The 22,013-nt window shown below is 40.9% G+C and overlaps 1 protein-coding gene across 2 annotated transcripts in view; it reads left to right on the top strand.

The window, feature by feature from the left end:
• VAMP7 (vesicle associated membrane protein 7) overlaps nt 1-22,013 on the top strand; it is a 35,880-nt gene that overhangs the window by 8,212 nt on the left and 5,655 nt on the right. The window contains exons 2-6 of one of the 2 annotated variants that reach the window (XM_006096165.3): nt 2,448-2,602; nt 5,768-5,825; nt 7,778-7,915; nt 9,901-9,991; nt 21,182-21,249. In XM_006096165.3, the coding sequence (XP_006096227.1) occupies nt 2,457-2,602; nt 5,768-5,825; nt 7,778-7,915; nt 9,901-9,991; nt 21,182-21,249 (501 nt within the window). In that variant the 5' untranslated portion in view covers nt 2,448-2,456. The remainder of the gene's footprint in view (nt 1-2,447; nt 2,603-5,767; nt 5,826-7,777; nt 7,916-9,900; nt 9,992-21,181; nt 21,250-22,013) is intronic. The other variant, XM_014462137.2, reaches the window with a different exon arrangement.

The following is a 22,013-nucleotide window of genomic DNA, read 5'->3' as shown; positions in this document are numbered from 1 at the left end:
CCGTTCTGGGAGGTCAAGTGAAGTGAGAATAGAGAAGTTACCACTCAATTTTGCAACAGAGAGGCAGTTGGTGATCTTAGCAAGCACGGTTTTATGGAGTGTTGAGGACAAAAGCCAGAATATAGTAAGTTGGAGAGTTCAAAGGAGGTATAGAAGCATAGAGAGTGTGTAGATGATGATTTTTAAAATGGAGTAATATTTGGGGAATGTTACAGGGTCAGTTGAGATTTTTATTTTTTTAAACTTTTTTTCCCCAGAAACACTGCTTTAATTTTTATTTATTTTCCTGTTGTTAATTCTCTCCCAAGGATATTTTCCCAGTGATTTTTAGAAAGAGTGGAAGGGACGGGGAGTGATACAGAAAGAGAGACATTGATGTGAGAGGGACATATCCATTGGTTGCCTCCCACATGCGCCCCGACCAGGGCTAGAGGTTGAGCCTGCAGGAGAGGTATGTGCCCTTGACCAGAATTGAACCCGGAATCCATCAGTCCACGGGCTGGCGCTCTGTCCACTGAGCCAAATGGGCTAGGGCCAGTTGAGGTTTTTAGAATTGAGGGATATAACATGAAAAGTGATTGAGACATTATAACTTGCTCCATCTTATAAGGAGAAATCCAGAAAGAAGATGGCCGAGGACATAACTCTGGGGAACACCCTCATTTAGAGAGTGGAATGAGAAGAGTTAAGTTCAAGAGACAGAAGAGCACCTCTGTCTGTGTGCTATCCTTTGGGGCTAGGATTCCAAGAAGGAATCAGGGGGTCGGCCCTGACGTCAAGCACTTTCTATCTGTTGCTGTGTTTCACAAAATGCGGCTGTATGAATCACCTGCATCCAGGCAGGCTTGTATTAGACACATATTCGAGGCCCCGCATCAGGCCTACTGAATCAGAATTGCAGGGGATACTGCCAAGAATATGAAATTTTAACAAGTGACGCTTACTCTGCCACCTAAGATGACTCATTCACTGCAGTGTGAGAAGCACTGGCTTATGGGATGAAACTGAACATAACAAACAGCATTAGGTTGAAGAGTTAGTTGAAGACTAGGAAGGCATTTTTTGCATCCCTTTTTATAAGTGTATAGCATTAGATAAGACAAACTGGGCTGTCATGGAGGAAAGCAGTGCTACAAAGTTATCAATATGAGAAAAATACTCTTAAACGCCTGCTGCATTGTTTTAGAAATGCTTTGTTTCTGAAGGATAATTTAAAGAAGCACTCCTCTCCTATGGAATGTTGCTTGTTTTCACTTTGTTTCTATTATGGGTAATTAATGCCTTTCTAATAGAGGCAGTACACATACTAGTACAGGGGATAAGATTGTGGCTTTTAGAGCCATACTGCCTGGATTTAAATCCCAACTCTTATCACTTCCTAGCTCTGTAATTTTGGGCAAATTATGTAAGTCATATATAGTTCAGTTTCTTCATTTTAATGTAAGTTTCATAATAGTGCATAATTTCATTGATGGGAGGGCTAAATGAGCTAATATTGGTAAAATGCTTAAAATGGTGCCTAGCACATAGTAAGCACCTAATAAATATGGGCTATTATTTCTCTTTATTGTCTAAAGTTTTACAATATGGGCTATTATTATTGTTAATAGGTATCTTTAGGAATCTAGAGTCTAACTTGTGCTGAACTATTTCCCAAGGATAAATTTTCAGGATGATATTATTGCATTAAAGGATGAAGACATCTTTATGTCCCTTTGATATCTGTGGTCATCGCTTTTTAAAGGGTGATATGAATTTGTGCTGTATAATTTACAAATGCAACCTGTCCATCAATGTAAGGTATATGTGTGTGTATCACATGTACATCACCTTGTATACACATACATATGTGTATTATTTGCATATATGTATTATTTGGTATCCTATCCTATATAATAAAAGGCTGATATGCAAATTGTCCAACTGATGGCTTAGGCCTGCTCCCCTAAGCCGTTAGTCGGACATCCCCTGAGGGCTCCCGGACTGCGAGAGGGCACAAGCCAGGCTGAGGGACCCCCAAGTACACGAATCTCCTGCACTGGGCCTCTAGCATCTATATATTTATGCATATCAGCATGGTTTAGGTTGTAAGCTTATACAAGATGGTGATCCTTTTAAAATATATTTTTAATGATTTTAGAGAGGAAGGGGGAGAAAGAGAGACATCAGTGATGAAAGAGAGTCATTGATCGGCTGCCTCCTGCACATCCCCTACTAGGGATTGAGCCCGCAACACAGGCATGTACCCTGACCAGGAATCAAACCATGACCTCCTGGTTCATAGGTTGATGCTCTTGTTAAGCCTGTAATTAAGTCTGTTACATTTAATGTTATAGTGTCTTGGTCAATACTGTCTCCAGGCAGATGTTGTAAATGATATTAAGTTATTTTTGAAAGATCATATCAAAGAAATATTCTAAGTCTTGTGCCTTTTTTCCCTTTGATAGATTAAAACCATGGCCATTCTTTTTGCTGTTGTGGCCAGAGGAACCACCATCCTTGCCAAACATGCTTGGTGCGGAGGAAACTTCCTGGAGGTGACGGAGCAGATTCTGGCTAAGATTCCTTCTGAAAACAACAAACTAACATACTCACATGGCAGGTGAGTTCTGCTCTGCCTGGGTGAAGGGTGAAAGAAGTGAATTCTATTATTGTAGTCAGGACAGCATAAAACTAGGAAAGAAACTTCTTAGCAGATCATTTGAATAAGCTGACAGAACAGTAACCTTTACCAGCTTAGAACATGTCAATTTCTATTAATTATAAATTTAACTTATAATTATTTTATTCTATCATTTGAAGTGATTTAATATTTTAAAGAAAGAAAAGGAAATGTGAGATGTAAAAATGACTTTGTTATAGAGCTCTAGGATATGTGAAACTTGATACAGATAAGATATGTAATATTTTTTTAAATATATTTTTATTGATTTCTGAGAGGAAGGGAGAGGGAGGGAGAGAAACATCAATGATGAGAGAGAATCATTGATCAGCTGCCTCCTGCACGGCCCCCACTGGGGATTGAACCCGCAACCTGGGCATGTGCCCTGACCGGGAATGGAACTTCGACCTCCTGGTTCATAGGTTGATGCTCAACCACTGACCCACACCGGCCAGGCTGTCTTCTTTTCTTTTTATTGTTGACAGTATTACAGATGTCCCTCATTCCCACCCTTTGCCCTTCCACCCAGCTTCTTCTAGAAACCCCTGAACTCCAAGCCAGGCCAGGTGCCCCCCCCTTTTTATTGATTTCAGAGAGGAAGGGAGGAGAGAGAGATAGAAACATCAATGATGAGAGAGAATCATTGTTCGGCTGCCTCCTGCACACCCCCTACTGGGGATCGAGCCGCAACCCAGGCATGTGCCCTTGACCTGTATCGAACCCGGGACCCTTCAGTCCACAGGCCGACGCTCTATCTACTGAGCCAAACCAGCTAGGGTCAGGTGCCCCCTTTTTGTGCGTCTCCGTAGAATCCTGGGTTTATTCACATTGTAATACTTACTATATTATAATTACAATCTTTATCTTTTGTCTCTGTCCCCTTGATAGCAAGGACCATCCCTCATTTCCTTTTGTTATCTTTGCACCAAGTTACTCCCAAGTGTGATTTAGGAGAAATACATTTTGTAGGGAAAAAGATGGCTTCCATTTTGGACATCCGGTTGGATATGTCTAGTAGACAGTAGCATATGCAGACCTAGAACTCAGGAGAGAGGTCAGATTTAGGAGTAGTCATCACAATTGCTGTAGCCGAAAACAAACATCAACAACAAAACATGAGAGTGGGTGCTGCCCTTCAGGGAGCGCGTGTGAGGAAAACAGGGGCTGAGGCTGCTGGAAAACATCAATAGAGAAGGAAAGAGACGACCACATAAACTAGGCCAGCCTGCTGTCAAGGAAATCTAGTAGAAAGAAAGCACTTTCCAGAAAAAGGAAGTGGTTACCACTAGCAAATGTTTCAGAGCCACTGGGTAGGGCAATGTGGAAGGCAGTGGAGGAAGACATTTTGCTTGACTTCCCATACCTCCGGGTAATTCATATGAAGCCTCTATGTGAACATTAATAATATAACTCAAGCCCGGCCGGTGTGGCTCAGTGGTTGAGCATCAACCTATGAACCAGGAGGTCACAGTTTGATTCCTGGTCAGGGCACAGGCCCAGGTTGTAGGCTCAATTCCTAGTGTGGGGTGTGCAGGAGGCAGCTGATCAATGATTCTCTTTCATCATTGATGTTTCTCTCCATTCCTCTCTGAAATCAATAAAAATATATTTTTAAAAATAATATAACTCAACAGATACTTCTGTCTATCCACTTGCCCAAGGTAGAAATCTCGGTGGCAAAGTTGAGTTATCCTTGTGCCTCACCTCCAATAGCCAATCACCAGATTCTGTTCTGTTTCTTTTTTGTCCCTTCTTCTGCCTATAGTACTTTAGTTTATTTCCTTCAAAGCATCCTTTTTAAAAATATATATGTTTGTGTTGATTTTAGAGAGAGGGGAAGGGAGAAGGAGAGAGAGAGAGAAACATGGATGAGAAAAAGAACATCAGTGAGCTGCCTCCTGCATGCCCCCTACTGAGGATCCAGGAGGATGTGCCACCAACTGAGCCACACTGGTCAGGGCCCAAACATCCTTTTATATTGCAAATCTAATCACACTCTCCCCTTGTTCACTGTTCTTAGGATAATGCATAGTGAGGTTTTAAAGTCTTGGGTAACCTGGTATTTGCTCCCTTCTCCAGCCTCACCTGTACAGTCCATTTATTTTTTCCTTACAGTCTATACTCCAGTCAGATGAACAAATTTTAGTTTCCTAAACTCATTATGTGCTCCAGGCCCTTAATGCTTGTTGGTCTCTCACTCGGGAACACTTCGCTCGCTCTTCACCTCGCCATCTCTTACTTATTCCAGGATATCCTTCCTGTTACCCTTAGCCAAACTCTCTTAGGTACCTCCTCTATGTCCCCAGAGCACCATCTACTGAACTTTAACTCCTCATCCTAGAGTGGTGTTCATGCCACTCTGTCACTCCCTTCAGTGATCTCTGTGAAGGCAGGGACTGAAGAGTTTACTCATCACCCAGCCCAGCAACTGACTTCAAAGCAGATACCAAGCAAATGTTATCATTGAGTATTTGGGAGAAGAAAGTGTTTGCTTTGAGATCTTAGGAGAAGGCAACAAAGAAGACCATATTGCTCATTGGGGGTTAACCTTAATTATGTGTTCCTCCTAAGATGTCATCTCTTGTCCAAGCCTTAAGAGTCTAATTATGCTTGTGCAGCTACAATTTTAATGGATAAATGTGCACACTGTTGTGCTATATAGTTAGAGTAGAGACATTCTATTTTTTAAATATATTTTTATTGATTTCAGAGAGGAAGGGAGAGAGAGAGAGATAGAAACATTAGTGATGAGAGAGAATCATTGATCGGCTGCCTCCTTCACTTCCCACACTGGGGATGGAGCTGCAACCTGGGCATGTGCCCTGACCAGGAATCAAACCATGATCTCCTGGTTCATAGGTCGATGCTCAACCACTGAGCCACGCCGGCCGGGCGAGTAGAGACATTCTTTAGTTTCTTATTTGTTCCTATCAGTTTGACTTGAGAGAAACAGGTATGCATAAGGGAGGGGAAGAGAGAGAATAGACAGTATTTGTAAATAATATGGTCACATTAGCAGTACGATTTTGCTTATACATAGAAAAAGACAAAAGAGAAAGCGATATTACTCATAACCACATAACTTTTATATCTTTTATCCTACAGTTACTTGTTTCATTACATCTGCCAAGACAGGATTATATACCTTTGTATTACTGATGATGTAAGTAACTTGAGGACATATTGCTATTTAATTATGTGTACTGTTAATAGAGTCATTTCTTAGTCTTAATTATCTATGGTGGGTAAAGGTGACATGGATATAACTGTCCGTAGCTGGAAATTTTTTTCTATACTTTACATTTATCCTATAGAGCAAGCAGCAAATGTCAAGCAGAGTTGATATCTGGTTATATGCAAATCAGCTTGGTTTTGGTAGAGTTTTAGCTTAACTCCTTGCAACTTCTACATTTATCCTATTGTGTAGTGAGAATTGGTGTTCATAATTATGACCCTTTGGTGTCAGATATTCTCAAAATTTATCTGAAATAGTAAATTAAATTATTTCATCCCTCCAATTAATAGTTAGTGAATTTTTTTTAATGTATGTGAACTTTGGGAAAAATCACAAGACACTATGATCGACTGTAGTTCACATTGGCAGGTTGCTTTTGAGTATTTGTAAATTCTGTGCTCAATAACTTGATGTTCTCAAGGTCCTTTGTCTCTGACTTAGTGTCAGCTCCTCCCTAGACACAGTCCCCATCCCCCCTATGCCTGCATGTAGCCACACGCTTACTTATTTGTTCCCAGAGGCTGGGGACTAGGTTTTCTCCAGTCTCTTATTGTAGGAATGAGGAAGCTTTTCCCAAAAGCACATTCTCCCCTCCCCCTGCTTTCAAAGCAGACTTCCTTTCATGCAGCATTGGCTAGGACTAGGCTACATACTTATTTCTAAATTGATCACTGACCAGAGGCATGGAATTGACATGGGTGTTAGCTTTTATTGTGTCACAGATCCCCTCTGACATTCATGGGCCCCGCCCAGAATGTTTTAAAATATGAAATAAAGTACATGACTATAAACCAAGAATATTGAAAGACAGTATTCACAGGTTTTAAGGTCTGTGCTTCTTTATGAATTCATTAACAAGATCTAGCCATGGGTCTAACAACTAATAATAATTTTATTATAACAATATTTGGAGATGTTTAGAACTGATAGTATATGGAAAAAAAAAGATTTCTGTTGGTGGCAGGTACCATCTAATGATACTACTCTGGTTTGTTCCCTACATACAAAATTGAAATATAAGTTAAAGATTGGTGAAAATAACAGTGTAGTTTTTTTTCTCTCTAAGTACATAGGCCCCTTGAATTGGGACCACTCACCTCAGTGTAAGAACCCTGGGCTTAGATTAATCAACTGGTGAAGTGGAGATAAGAGTCAGCCACAGGGGTCACCACCGTGATTTTTATCCCTGGTCTCACAGTACTTTTAAAAATTATTTTGAAAAATCCAGCTGTATCTGCAATGACAGATGTAAAAGGACTTGGAGTAGATGAGAAATATCACTAAATTTCTCAGAGCTGAGTCTTACATTTATTGAGCTATAATTTGTGTGTGTGTGTGTGTGTGTGTGTGTGTGTGTGTGTGTGTGTGTGTAAGTCTTTATATAATATATAAATACTTTTTGACTAGCTGGGACTAGACAAGAGGACAGCATTTGATCTTTTCAAACGTATCACCACTATTAGAAAAAAAATCAATTCAAAGTTTATCTTCGTAGTGTTATCTTTGTTATGAATGACTGTACTGTTATTATGGGTTTATTAAACACCTTGAGCTGGGCCATCTAAAAGATCCTGTGAAAGATATGGAGGAAGTAAACCCCAATTCCTGCTCTCAAGAAGCTCACCTAGTTCCTGTTATCTTCACTGGGCAGTAATCAAACATGTTTGGAGTGGACTCTCGGCTCATTCATTTACCAGTTATCTGACCTTTGGCTAGTTGGTTACCTTTCCCGAGACTTTGTTTCCTTATCTGTAAAATGAGGTCAGTGTTAGTTCTTCCTCATGGAATCATTGCTCAGTAAATGTTAGCTGTTCTTATGGTTGTTAATCATCTATGTCATCTTTTGTTGACTTTTGAACTCTGTGTTGGTCTCTCTTCAGGATTTTGAACGTTCCCGGGCCTTTAATTTTCTGAATGAGGTAAAGAAGCGGTTCCAGACTACCTATGGTTCAAGAGCGCAGACAGCACTGCCTTATGCCATGAATAGTGAGTTCTCAAGTGTCTTGGCTGCACAGCTGGTAAGATCTTTCTCACGATTAGTATTTTTATTCATATCTTTATTACCTCAAAGCACCGTGAATATAGAGGACTCTGACCTGCAATACAGTTTTCTGATGATGTTATTATATGCCACCATAATACAATTTCTCTCACAAAAAGGGGTCATTTTAGGGTAGAAAGCTAATAGTTGGTGATATTCTCTGTTAATAATGGTCAGAGTATCTCAGGATTGAGAAGGCCATTAAAGATCATCTACTTAAACTACACATAATGCATAAATCCATTCAACATGCCAAATGGCCTCACCCTATTCAGTGACCTTCTACCACCCCATGAGACAAATTTAATTTTTGAAAAACTCAGAGCAGTCCTTTGAAAGTCTGTTTATCTGTAGGCATGCCTAGTTGTGGGCTCAGTGAAGTTTTACTTATGTATACACCTGTGAAATAGCACCCTTTTCAGATAGAAAAACATCTAAAAGTTCCCTCACCATCCTTTGCACTCAGTCCTTTCCCTCACTCTGCCTCAGGCAACACTGCTCTATTTTCTTTCACTATAGTTTTGTCTTTTCTAGAATTTCCTATACATGGAACAATATATTATGTACTCTTTTTTTTTTTTTGTTTTGCTCAATGTGAGGCTTTTAAAAATATTTTTTTATTGATTTTATAGAGGAAGAGAGAGAGAGAAACATCAATGATGAGAGAGAATCACTGATTGGCCGCCTCCTACACTGCCCACATTGGGGATCGAGCCCACAACCCGGGCATGTGCCCTTACTGGGGACTGACCAAGGACTCCTGGTTCATAGGTCGATGCTCAGCCACTGAGCCACGCCAGCCAGGCTTTAATGCTCTTTTTGAGTATTATACTTCTAAATATGCATTGTTCTAGGGATGAAGTTCCTTTAAATAGTTATAAATCTTTATTATTCAATCAGTTGATTTGTTTTAGACTTCCCACTAGGAAACATTCATATATGTGAAACTATGTAAAATGTCACCAACAGAAAACATTAATGCACAGACAAAAGTAAACAAGGGAAGCTGGCAGCAAACTTTCAACTTAGGTGGTTGTCATTAGCTCCAGTTCTGTGTGTGACCCTCTGAATAGTTACCTGTAAATGGCTATAATAATGATAGCGTCTTCATCATAGTTTTTGAGCAAATTAAATAATACCCCCTAATTTCAGCATTTAGCACAGTTAAGTGACTGGAATATTGTATATCAAGCACTCAATAATTGTTAGCTATGGATAATAATTTCAAAATATATACTGTTATCAGTATCTTACATTTCTAGCTCCTATAAAAAGCCAATCAAAATAGGATGCATAACTTGATCCCAACAGTATAAGAACAGATGCCTAGAAGCTGGGCCATCTCCTATCTCATCATACCCAAGTAGTGGGGAACAATTTAGTGTACCCTTTCCCTGTCCTGTCCCCCTTGCCTCAACTATAGTCTTCTGTTCTTCTTTCTTCCTAGTCTGAACCCCCTACTTCTGTTCCAAGAGTCTCAGATGTATATTTGATATAATACATTTAGCTTTAATTCATTTAAAGTAAGGTGGCATTTTTATACTATAACACATATTTCATTTGGTAGCATTTTTATGTTTATACTAGAGGCCTGGTGCATGAATTCATGCATGGGTAGGGTCCAGCTGGCCCGCCCTGATTGGGGTTGGGGGGGCCAATTGGGGGTGGGGCCGACCGGGGGGAGGGGCCGTGAGCAGTTGGCTGGCTGGCCCCGCCCCCTGTTGGAATTCCCCCTGGTTGAATGCCTAGTGGAACTCCTGGTCAAGGGAACAATTTGCATATTAGCCTTTTATTATATAGGATTTTTCCTAGGTCTGGTAACAATGTTTAAATGAATTGACATGTTTTTTTATATCAATAGACACATAATTTTATAGTACTCTCATTGTCATTCCTCTTCTTTTTGTTTTCCTATTATAAAAAATGTCTGGGTACTGTAAGTTCAATATTATTTTCTTATAGAAGCATCATTCTGAAAACAAGGGCCTAGACAAAGTGATGGAGACCCAAGCCCAAGTGGATGAGCTGAAAGGAATCATGGTCAGAAACATAGGTATGTTTCATGACACAGTCCACATGAATGTGGGCAAAAATGATAATAGATTACTTGATTAGGGTCAAATAATTCTAGAGAGACTGAAACCAAACTTCCTTATTCTTTTTTTTTTTAATATATTTTATTGATTTTTTACAGAGAGGAAGGGAGAGAGATAGAGAGTTAGAAACATCGATGAGAGAGAAACATCGATCAGCTGCCTCCTGCACACTCCCTACTGGGAATGTGCCCGCAACCCAGGTACATGCCCTTGACCGGAATCGAACCTGGGACCCTTCAGTCCGCAGCCTGGCGCTCTATCCACTGAGCCAAACCGGTTTCGGCGAAACTTCCTTATTCTTACTACTGGAAGCTAATTGTCAGCTGAGATACAGAGATTACTTGCCTATGATACTGTCTACTGTTTGAATGGTTTCTTTTTAGTAGTTATGATTGTTCTATAAATTTGTTAGTTTGCTTAGCAAGACTAATTTCCTACACCCCCACAACAGTTCAAGGATTTAGCATAATTTAATCAGTTTTGACTGGAGATACCCAGATAGCTGATATTATCAGTAGATACTTTAAAGTATAACTATTTAACCTCCATAGAAGGTTTGTAGCTTTTTAAAAAAATATATTTTTTATTGATTTCAGAGAGGAAGGGAGAGAGAAAGAGAGAGAGAGAGAGAGAGAGAGATAGGAACATCAATGATGAGAGAGAATCATTGATCAGCTGCCTCCTGCATGCCCCCCACGGGATTGAGCCCCAAACCCAGGCATGTGCCCTGACCGGGAGCCGAACCATGACCTCCTGGTTCATAGGTCAACGCTCAACCACTGAGCCACACTGGCTGAGCAAAAAAAGGCATTTAAAAATTTATTCTTGCCGAAACCAGTTTGGCTCAGTGGATAGAGCGTCGGCCTGCGGACTCAAAGGTCCCAGGTTCGATTCCGGTCAAGGGCATGTACCTGGGTTACGGGCACATCCCCAGTAGGGGATGTGCAGGGAGGCAGCTGATCGATGTTTCTCTCTCATCGATGTTTCTAACTCTCTATCTCTCTCCCTCCCTCTCTGTAAAAAATCAATAAAAATAAATTTTAAAAAAATAAAAAATAAAAATAAAAATTTATTCTTGGTCTCACCATCCTAAGATTTCTTTCCATTTTTCTTCCTTTAACTTTTTATCCACGTGTATACTTAGTTGTAATCACAGTTTGTATTCCATTTCATGGAGGCAGTATAATATAGTGATCAAGATTTGGAGTCATACATGCCTGATTTCACATCCTACTTGCTGTTAGTCCTCGATCAGTCCTTTAACCTCTCTGAGCTTTATTTACTAATCTGAAAAAAAAAGATAATAGAACCTAAGGATACCTGGAAAAAAAGAGGTAATGTATGTAAGTCACTTTGTACAGTTCTGGGCACATAGCGAGAGCTGAATGACTGTTGGCTGTTGTTAGTCTATTTTATGTTCATACAGTATTTCATTGAGTTATATCATAGGTTACCAGTCATGTCTTTATTTTTTACACGTTGGTCTTTAAGTCAGTGATGTACTCCCTTTACTGAGAACGTGTCACTGTGAAAATCTCAGTGGGACTGAACAGTTTGCTTAGAGACTTAAAGCAGTAGCAGACAGTCTTAGGTAGCACTGATTTAGATGTTTGTGTTATAATAGTTCTGTTAGAAATGGTTTTGTGGCTATTATGATTTTCTTAAGCTCAATTCCCAGGAATGGGATTAATAATCAAAAGGCAGAAACATTTTTTGCGGTTCTGGATGTGTATGTCTCTTGGGTATTTGAAGTGATGTCCTTTCATTGATTTTAGTTTTAATTATATGTCTAGATGCAGTCTAGATAATCTTTTGAAAAAATAGCTTCCTCTTGTTCCTCTTTTTTTTTTGGTCAATGAATGTATTTATTTTACCTGAAAGTGGAAGCAGCCAACTACTATAATATTATTTACTAGAGGCCCAGTGCATGCATTCGTGCACCAGTGGGGTCTGTGCCCTCTTGCAGTCCAGGACTCCTCGAGGGATGTCAGACTGTCGGATGTGGGCAGTCCAACATCCCCCGAGGGATGTAGTAGTGCGTGAAGTGGCAGGCGGCCAGGGAGGAGCCCCAGCCCGAGCCAGGCGCTGCGCCACTCCTGCTCATCCCAGCCCCCCCGTGCCTGCAGCCATCGCAGCTCATTAGCACTGCTGCGGAGGCGGGAGACACTCACACCACTGCAGCCACACCCGCTGTGGGAGTGCACTGACCACCAGGAGGCAGCTCCTGCGTTGAGCATTTGTCCCCTGGTGGTCAGTGCACGTTATAGCGACCGGTCAAATGATCAACTGGTCGAATGGTTGACAGGTCGCTTAGGGTTTTATATATATAGATTACAGATGCATGTTTCTAGAAAATGAAGCTTTTTAATCAACTCCTTTTAAATGTTTATTTTTAGAATAACAGAAACAACAAATTAAAAATGTAGCAAAACCATTTCTAAACATTTTCCTTTGATTTTTTAACAGCTCCATTGAGATACAATTCACATACCATATGATTCACCCATTTAAAGTATTCAGTCCAATGGTTTTTACTATAATCAGAGTTGTGCAACCATCACCACAATCAATTTTAGAACATTTTCATCACCCCCCCCAAAAGAAATCCTATACCCACTTACAGTCCCCTCAAACTCCAGTCCTAAGCAGCAGTTAACCTCCTGTCTGTCTATATCAGTGGTTCTCAACCTTCCTAATGCCGCGACCCTTTAATACAGTTCCTCATGTTGTGGTGACCCCCAACCATAAAATTATTTTCGTTGCTACTTCATAACTGTAATTTTGCTACTGTTATGAATCGTCATGTAAATATCTGATATGCAGGATGTATTTTCATTGTTACAAATTGAACATTATTAAAGCATAGTGATTAATCACAAAAACAATATGTAATTATATATGTGTTTTCTGGTGGTCTTAGGCAACCCCTGTGAAAGGGTCATTCGACCCCCAAAGGGGTTGCGACCCACAGGTTGAGAACCGCTGGTCTATATAGATTTGCCTTTTCTGGACATTTCATATAAATGGAATCATGTAACATGTGGTCTTTTGTATCTTGGCTCTTTTCACTTACCATGATGATTCTGAGGTTAGCATGCATCAGTACTTCATTCCTTGTTATGGCTGAATATTCCATTGTATTGATACATTTTATTTATCTATTAGTTGATGGACATTTGGGTGGTTTATGCTTTTTGGTTATGAATAGTGCTTCTATGAACATTAGTATACAAGTTCTTGTGTGAGCATATATTTTCATTTCTCTTGGGTATATACCTAGGAGTGGAATTACTAGGTTTCATGGGGCCTCCATGTTTAACATTTTTTTCTTTATTTAATTCTTAAATTTGTTTATAGTTGACACTATTACAGATGTCTCCCATTCCCCCCCTTTGCCCACCTCCACCGAGCCCCCGCCCCCCTCCCATGGCATGTTTCACATGTTGAGTAAGGCCAGACCTGCCTAAAGTAGCTGCCCCATTGTCCATTCCCAGTAGCAATGCATGCAGATTCCAGTTTCTTCACATCCTTGCCAAAATGTATGGTTTTTCTGGACTCTTGGTTCTGTGCCAATACTATGTGTCTATTCTTAGGCCAGTACCACACTGTCATGATTATTGTAGATTTGTAGTAAGTTTTAAAATCAGGAAGTATGAGTCTTCCAACTTTGTTCTTTTTGAAGATCGCTTTGGCTATCCTGAGTATCATTTCCATGAGAATTTTAAGGTAGGCTTGTCAGTTTCTGAAGCCAAAATAGCTGGGATTTTGATAGGGCTCGTGTTGAATCTATAGGGCAATTTGGGTAATATTGCCAGCTTCAGGATATTAAACTTCTGATCCATGAACATGAGATGCCTTTTCATTTATGTAGGTCTTCTTGAAGTTTTTTTTTTTAAAAGATGTTCTGTAGTTTGCCGTGTACAAGTCTTACGTGACAAAGACTATGCTTGACCAAAGGTTACACAGGCTCCTCTGAGCCCTCTGTTTGACCAGGCTTCATCCTTGGGCCCTGTCCTTGGCCTGCCTAAGCCCGTTTTAGCAAAGAATCCTGTTAAGTCAATCCCCTACCCTTGATATCTGATCACCCTTGATAGCTGACCAAAGTTCCTCATCCCCTACGTTTGATGTGTAAATCTTTGGCCTGCCCTTTACAGAGATGCTTTAGGCCAGTTTAGCAAGATTCCCTTCCCTTGGTTTCACTTCCTAGTAATTTTCCATGCACTGACCATCCCCTCACTCTGCTCCTCTTTTTTCATTATTGAGATATAATTTACATACAAAATCCTGTGAGTTTAAGGGGTACAACATGTTGATTTGATACATTTATATATTGCAGTGATTACCACCTTAGCTGTGGCTAATCTCTATCACATAAATTACTTTCTGTGGTGAGGAACACCTACTATCTAGTCTCTTAGCAATTTTGAAGTCTATAATACAGTGTTGTTGATTATAATGAGTGGGCTGTGCATTAGATCTCCAGAACATATTCACCTTCTCTTTGCAAGTTTGTACCCTTAACAACATCTCCCCAATTTCTCCAACCCCCATCCCTTGGTAACCATCATTCTCCTCTCTGTTTCTACGAGTTTGGCATTTTTAGATTCCATATATAAATAATATACAATATTTGTCTTTCTCAGGCTGGCTTATTTCACTAAGCATAGTGCCCCGAGATCCACCCATGTTATTGCAAATGGCAGGATTTCCTTCTTTCCCTTGGTTCAATAATATTCCTGTGTGTGTGTGTGTGTGTGTGTGTGTGTGTGTGTGTGACATATTCTTTATCCATTCATCCATCATTCATCCATTAATGGACACTTCGGTTGTTTTTTATGTCTTTGCTATTGTGAATTAGTGCTGCAGTAAACATGGGAGTGCAGATAACTCTTCAAAATCCTATTTTTCTTTCCTTTGAATGTATACCCCAACGTGGGATTGCTAGGTCACATGGTGGTGGTATTTTTCATCGTTTGAGAAACCTGCCTGAACCAATTTACATTTCCCCCAACAGAGCAAAAGGGTTCCCTTTTTCTCCATTTGCTTGTATCTCTTGTCTTGTTGGTGATAGCCATTCCAAAAGATGTGCGTTTTCTTTCTTTTCTTTTTTGCAGGCTCGAGGGTGGTTTTATTGACATTGCTTTGCATCTGCAGATTTCATTGCCTGTCCTTGAGCTGCACAGGGTGGGGTGAGATCTGGAGAGCAGAGGCCCAGAGCCTTGGGGATTAGCCGTGAGGGAGACCAGGAGGGGCTGACGTGGCTGGTGGCACAGCGCCTGCACTGAACACATTCCAGCTGATCAATCTGATGATAGCCCGTGGCGGCCTGCGGCCACACAGCAGACTGGCTCCACCTGTGGCCTCCCCGCCCCTCCCTGTGGTTTTGATTTGCTTGTTCCTGATGATTAGTGATGTTGAGTGTCTTTTCATGTACCTGTTGGCCATTTGTATGTCTTTGGAAAAATATCTGTTCAGTTCCTCTGTCCATTTTTAATCAGCTTGTTTGTTTTTTTGTTACTGTGTTATAGGAATTATTTATATACAGGGTGTCCCAAAAAATGTATACACACTGTAACAGCTGATAGCTCCACTTTGAAAATGAAATGCATTTTAATAAACGCTGCCTTTATAATTATTCAAAATGTGTGTATACATTTTTGGGACACCGCTTGTCCGATATATGGTTTGTAAATATGTTTTTCCCATTCTGTAAGTCGTCTTTTCATTTTGTTGGGGGGTTTTTTTGCTGTGCAGAAGCTTTTTAGTTTGCTGTAGTCCCACTTGTTGACTTTTGCTTTGGTTGCTTATGTTTTGGTGTCGTATTCTAAAAAATATTGCAAAGACCAATGTTAAGTCTTTAGTCCATTTCAAGTTTTTTTTTTTTGAGTGGCATACAGTAAGTCCTCACTTAATGTTGTCAGTAGGTTCTCAGAAACTGTGACTTTAAGAGAAACAATGTATAGTGAAACCAGTTTTACCTTAAGCTAATTGATATAAACAAGAGGTAAGTTCCTACAGCATATTTTGGTCACAAAAACATCAACAAACTTCTAAATAAAAACCCCAAACACTTCGAATATCAAGCATTGAAATAAACATGAGCTACACATACATTTAAGAAAGATGAATAAAAACAAGTAAAATTCTTTTCTAACCCACTTATTCCAGGTCAGGGTTGCATGTGCCTGGGACCTATCCTGGCAGCTCAGGGTGCAAGGTGGGAACTTCCCCCTCCCCCCCCCACAAGGTGCCATTCCATCACAGGGCTCCCATAATGCTGCCATTGCCCACTGGTCCTGCTTCTATTCGGAGTTGAGCTCACTCTTTCCCCTTTTGTGATAGTCTTGACCCCCTACTGCTAGAGTCTTGAATAAAGTCTTCCTTACCATTTGACAAAGTGTCAGAATAATTTCTCTTTAATAGTATCTTCTAACATTCTTCTTGCCTTGTTTTCAAGTATTTTTTTATGCTATTGTAAATGGAATTTTTCTCCTCCATTTCTGGATTGTTCATTGCTTATGGTTTTTATATGCTGATCTTCTATCATGCAGCTTTGTAGAACTCATTTTATTGCATTTAGTGGATTACTTATGATTGTGTGTATATAGGATCATACATTCTGAAAATCAAGATAGGTTTAATTCTTCCTTTATAATCTGGATGCCTTTTATTTTTTCTCCTATCCAGTTGCCCACTCTAGAACCTCCAGTACAATGTCGAATAAAAGTGGCGAGAGTTGCCTGGCTGGTGTGGCTCAGTGGTTGAGCATCAACCTGTGAACCAGGAGGTCATGGTTCAATTCCCGGTCAGGGCACATGCCTGGGTTGTGGGCTTGATCCCAAGTAGGGGGTGTGCAGGAGGCAGCCGATCAATGATTCTCTCTCATCATTGATGTTTCTATCTTTCCCTCTCCATCCCTCTCTGAAATCAGTACAATTATTTTTTTTTAAAGTGGCAAGAGTAGACATCCTTGTCTATTCCTGATCTTAGGGAGTCTTTCACAATTAAGTATGATGTTAACTGTGGTTCTCTACTAGGTGCCCTTTATCCGATTTAGCAAGTCCCCTTCTATTTCCTGCTTGTTGAGTGATTTGTAATGATAAGGTGTTGGATTTTGTCAAGTGCGCCTTTGCCTCTACTGAAATGATCATACAGTTTTTTGTCCTTTATTCTATGAATACAGTATATTGCAGTCTTTGATTTGGGATAGTAAATCAACCTTGCATTGCTTAAATAAATGACACTGTATCATGGTCTACATGCCTTTTTATATATTGCTGGATTCATGTGCTGGTATTTTATTGGAGATTTTTTTAAAGTCTGTGTTCATAAGAGATACTGATCTGTTGTTTTCTTCTGATGTCCTTGTCTGGTTTTGATACCAGACGATTACTGGCCTCTTAGGATGAATTGAGAAGTGTTCCCTCCTCTTCTATTTTGGGAGGAGTTTGTGAAAATTCGGTATTCTTCTTGCAGTGTTTGGTAGAATTCACCTTTGAAGCCATCTGGGCTTGGGCTCTTCTTGTTGCAAAATTTAAAAATTACTTATTCAACCTCTGTTCTGTATTAAATTTGTTGTAGGTCAGATTCAGATCTTCTATTTCCTCTCGAGTCTGTTTTGGTGGTTTGTGTCTTTCTAGGAATTTATCTATTTCATCTAAGGTATCAAATGTGTTGACATACTCTTGTTCATAGTATTCTCTTAGGATCCCTCTAATTTCTATGAAGCCGATAGTGATTCTTTTAGTAATTTGAGTCTTTCCTCTTTTCTCTTTGGTTAGTTTTTGCAGATTTGTCAATGTTGCTGATTTTTTTTTTAAAAAAAATCTTTTGGTTTTAATTAGTTTTCTCTATTGTTTTTCTGTTCTGTATTTAATTTTGTCTGCCCTGATCTGTATTATTTCCTTCCCTCTGCTGAGAACTCTCTTCCTGGTTATAGATTGCTGCCTTGTCACAGTGTCCTTGAATGGGGGCAGGGGGAGGCAGGGAGAGGAAGAAAGAGAGAGACAGACCTCACGTTCTCATCTAAACCTAATGACCTCCCAAAGGTCCATGTCCAAATACCATCATAGTGGTGGTTAGGGTTTCAAGGCTTCAATATAGGAATTTAGTGGAGGGAGGGACACAAGTCAGTCTATAACATCTTCGCTTTAATGTGGGTGTTTAATTTCCTTATATATTCCCTGCTATAAATTCCCTTCTGTGCACCGCTTTGACCTCATCCCATATGTTTTCCTTCTGTTGTTGATTTCTGATTTCATTCCATTCCTAAATCCCACAGCTAAGCCCCCCAATGTACATTTCTAATCTCTGCTCTCTTTCCTGTCTGTGGCTCACACTTTCCTGTTTGTTTTCTTATCTCAATTTTTTGTTGAAAACTGGACACTTTAGATAACATATTGCAGCAACTCTGGATACTGATTTCCAAACCCCGGAGTTTGTGGTTTGCTCGTTTATTTGTGTAGCGATTGTGCTGGGCTTTACTGTTTGAAGTCTTGTTTTTCCCATGGTGTTCAGCCTCTAATGTCACTTCTCCGAGGGAACAACCTTGGGCATACACACAGTCACCCTGAAGTGACATGGCTCGTTTTGATTGTCTCTTTTCTTAATCTCCCTGGTATGCCTCTTTTTTTCAATATACTTTTATTGATTTCAGAGAGGAAGGGGGAAGGAGAGATAGAAACATCAATGATGAGAGAGAATCACGGATCAGCTGCCTCCTGCACGCCCTGCACTAGGGATCAAGCCCGCAACCTAGGCATGTGCCCCGACCAGGAATCGAAACATGACCTTCTGGTTCATAGGTCGACGGTCAACCACTGAGCAACACTGGCCGGGCTTCCTGTTATGCTTCTAGCTAGTCCGCTTTTGTTGGTGTCTCACTCTGCTGTTAACCTTCACGAAGCGCAGGCTAATTGCTCTATTTTTTCCCAATAGTTCCCTAGACTTAAATGTCTCCAGTCTGAGCTAATTAGATTTGGGCTCCCTTGTCTCTGTGGGCTGTCTTAGATATTTTTTTCTTACCTCAGATGGTTCTTCTTAGCTGTCTCTTTCTTAGCTCTCTGTTAAACTTCTCCTGGCCTGTGGTTTATCTTGTGATTCTCATGATGCTACCACCGACATCTTACTTGCTTACCTCCAAAATCTCTATTGTTTTTTTTTAAATATGTCTTTATTGATTTTATAAAGGAAGGGAAAGGGACGGAGAGATAGAAACATCCATGATGAGAGAAAATCATTATCAGTCGGCTGCCTCCTTGCACACCCCCTACTGGGGATCTAGCCTGCAACCCGGGCATGTGCCCTGACTGGGAATCAATGACCTGGTTCATGGGTCCATGCTCAACCACCGAGCCCCACCGGCCAGGCTAAAATGTCTATTGTTTTTGACAGCACTCTTAGGCTTGCACTTCCCCACGCTCTGCTCCAAATAAAACCTGTGCTCTTGCCCTAGCCGGTTTGGCTCAGTGGATAGAGTGTCGGCCTGCGGACTGAAGGGTCCCAGGTTTGATTCTGGTCAAAGGCACATGCCCCGGTTGCGGGCTCGATCCCCAGTGGGGGGCATGCAGGAGGCAGCCGGTCATGATTCTCTCTCATCACTGATGTTTCTATCTCTCTCTCCCTCTCCCTTCCTTTTTGAAATCAATGGGAATGACAGTGACTGCTTCTCTGGGAGGGACACACTTGCTCTATCTATGGAGTCCTGGGTAACCCTGGTCTTCTTGGCTTGCCTCTCCCAGCATGGGAGTGAGTCGGGGCAGGGACACTCAAGGTCCAGTATTCTTGGCCTGCCACCTGAGGTAGAGCTTCTGCCCTGTGTGGTGGGGCTAGGTAGAGGACTGGAGCCCTAGACCTCTCCATCATGCCTTTCCAGAGTAGAGCTTCTGCATCGGTAAGCCTTAGATGGGGCAGGGTGGGAGGAGAAAGGGTGATGACTTGCCCGTACTACCCGCTCCTGGGGAGAGAGTATAGTCTTTTCCTGGGGCCTGAGGAGAAAGACAATCCCCAGGCTTTACTTGCCAGAAGTAGAGCCTCCAGCTCCCTGAGCTGAGTGACGTATGGAGCAGGTAATAGCTTAAATGCCATAGACTCTCACTGTTCTTACTGAGAATTAGTTGATTTTTCTTGTCTAAATGTTTCTTCATTTGGTTATGTCCTTAGGACACAGTTTTCAAAGACTTTAAATATATTTTATTTGTTTTAGAGAGGAAGGGAGAGGGATAAAGAGAGAGAAACATCAATGTGGGGGAGAAACATCGATCAGTTGCCTCTGGTATGCACTCTGACCAACCAAGGACCTGCAACCTGGGCATGTGCCCTGATGGGAATCGAACCAAGCACCTTTTGGTGCTTGAGATGATGCCCAGCCAACTGAGCCACACCGGCCAGGGCTCGGAGACTTTAAATGGTTGTTGTTGTTTGTTTGTTTTTAAATATATTTTTATTGATTGCAGAGAGGAAGGGAAAGAGGGAGAGAGAAACATCCATGGTGACGGAATCATGGATCAGCTGCCTCCTGCACACCCCCCACTGGGGATCAAGTCTGCAACCCCAGCATGTGCCCTGACTGGGAATCGAACCATGACCTCCTGGTTCATAGATTGACGCTCAGCCACTGAGCTGGGCTGTTGTATAATTTTTGCCAGATACAGACTTTTGTTGGAGAGAGGGTCTGTGGAGCTCCTCAAACCACAATTCTCGCGGTGTCCAACACTCACTTTAACAGTGTCTTTTTTCACTCTCAGATTATGCTCTTCATTTAGGGGTTTGGAAACTACATCCCATGGATCATATCTGGCCTATTTTTCCACATAATGTTTCCTTGGAACAGAGTCATGCCCATTTGTTTACATATTGTCTGTCTGACAGAGTTGAGTGATTGCGACCAAGACTGTTTGGCCCACAAAGCCTAAAATATTCAGTATCTGGCCCCTTTACAGATAAAAAAACAAACCTGCCAGCCCCCACTTCAGTTGATAAGCTTTACTAATATATTTTATTAATTAAACATAGAAGTGCTTCTCTAGTATATGTGAGTTCTCCAGCAGACCAACCATAATTAGAGTCAGATTGGGCTTAAAGCAAAGATTAAAAATAGCACGTCTTTAATATAAACATGTTATTTTCCGTCTTTCCAACATTTTCAGACCTGGTAGCTCAGCGAGGAGAAAGATTGGAACTATTGATAGATAAAACAGAAAATCTCGTGGATTCGGTAAGTACAGGATATGATCGTATTTTTCAGGAAGTAAAGTACAGCAAGTGGTTGATGGCTAACTTAAAGGGGAAATGTCTTAAATTCCATACTGTAGTGTGTTTTGTTCTGACCTATTTATGTGATTACATTATGATTATGAGGATAACAATGAGGCATAGAAAAAGAGCCACAACCATTAATAGCCACTAAGGAAGCTTCGGTTTGGAAAACCACCTCAGTTTACAGAAACAATTTTTCAAGCTTTGGATTGATGCCTACATCAGTTAGCACCTCAACTGCACATACCAATCTGTTCTCTGTAGGTTTTAGAAAACGTGAAAAAACAAATGTTCAGGCCACTTATGACCCAGTACGAATCCTGAAATCTGGACAGCTGCAGTCACTTTCTTGCTTACTGTGACATCTTTATTTTTTTAATCAATATATTTTATTGATTTTTTTTAGAGAGAGAGGGAGAGGGATAGAGAAATAGACACATTGATGAGAGAGAAACATCATCGATCAGCTGCCTCCTGCACGCCCCACACTGGGGTCAAGCCCGCAACCCAGGCATGTGCCCTGACCGGGAATCAAACCGTGACCTCCTGGTTCATAGGTCGACACTCAACCACTGAGCCACACTGATTGGGCTACTGTGACATCCTGAGCTTTCCTTATATCAAGCAAGAGGCAGGGATTGGGAAGGGCCACTGAGCCTTAAAGTAGTCAGTGTGTCCCCGTGACCTACTTGTGCTACAGTGACGTGTGTCTGGCGTTCTCCA

The sequence above is a fragment of the Myotis lucifugus genome, unplaced genomic scaffold (assembly GCF_000147115.1).
Source record: "Myotis lucifugus unplaced genomic scaffold, Myoluc2.0 scaffold_169, whole genome shotgun sequence".
NCBI classification, from domain to species: Eukaryota; Metazoa; Chordata; class Mammalia; order Chiroptera; family Vespertilionidae; genus Myotis; species Myotis lucifugus.
The sequence above is the reverse complement of the archived record's forward strand: the minus strand, read 5'-3'. Positions and strand labels throughout refer to the sequence as shown.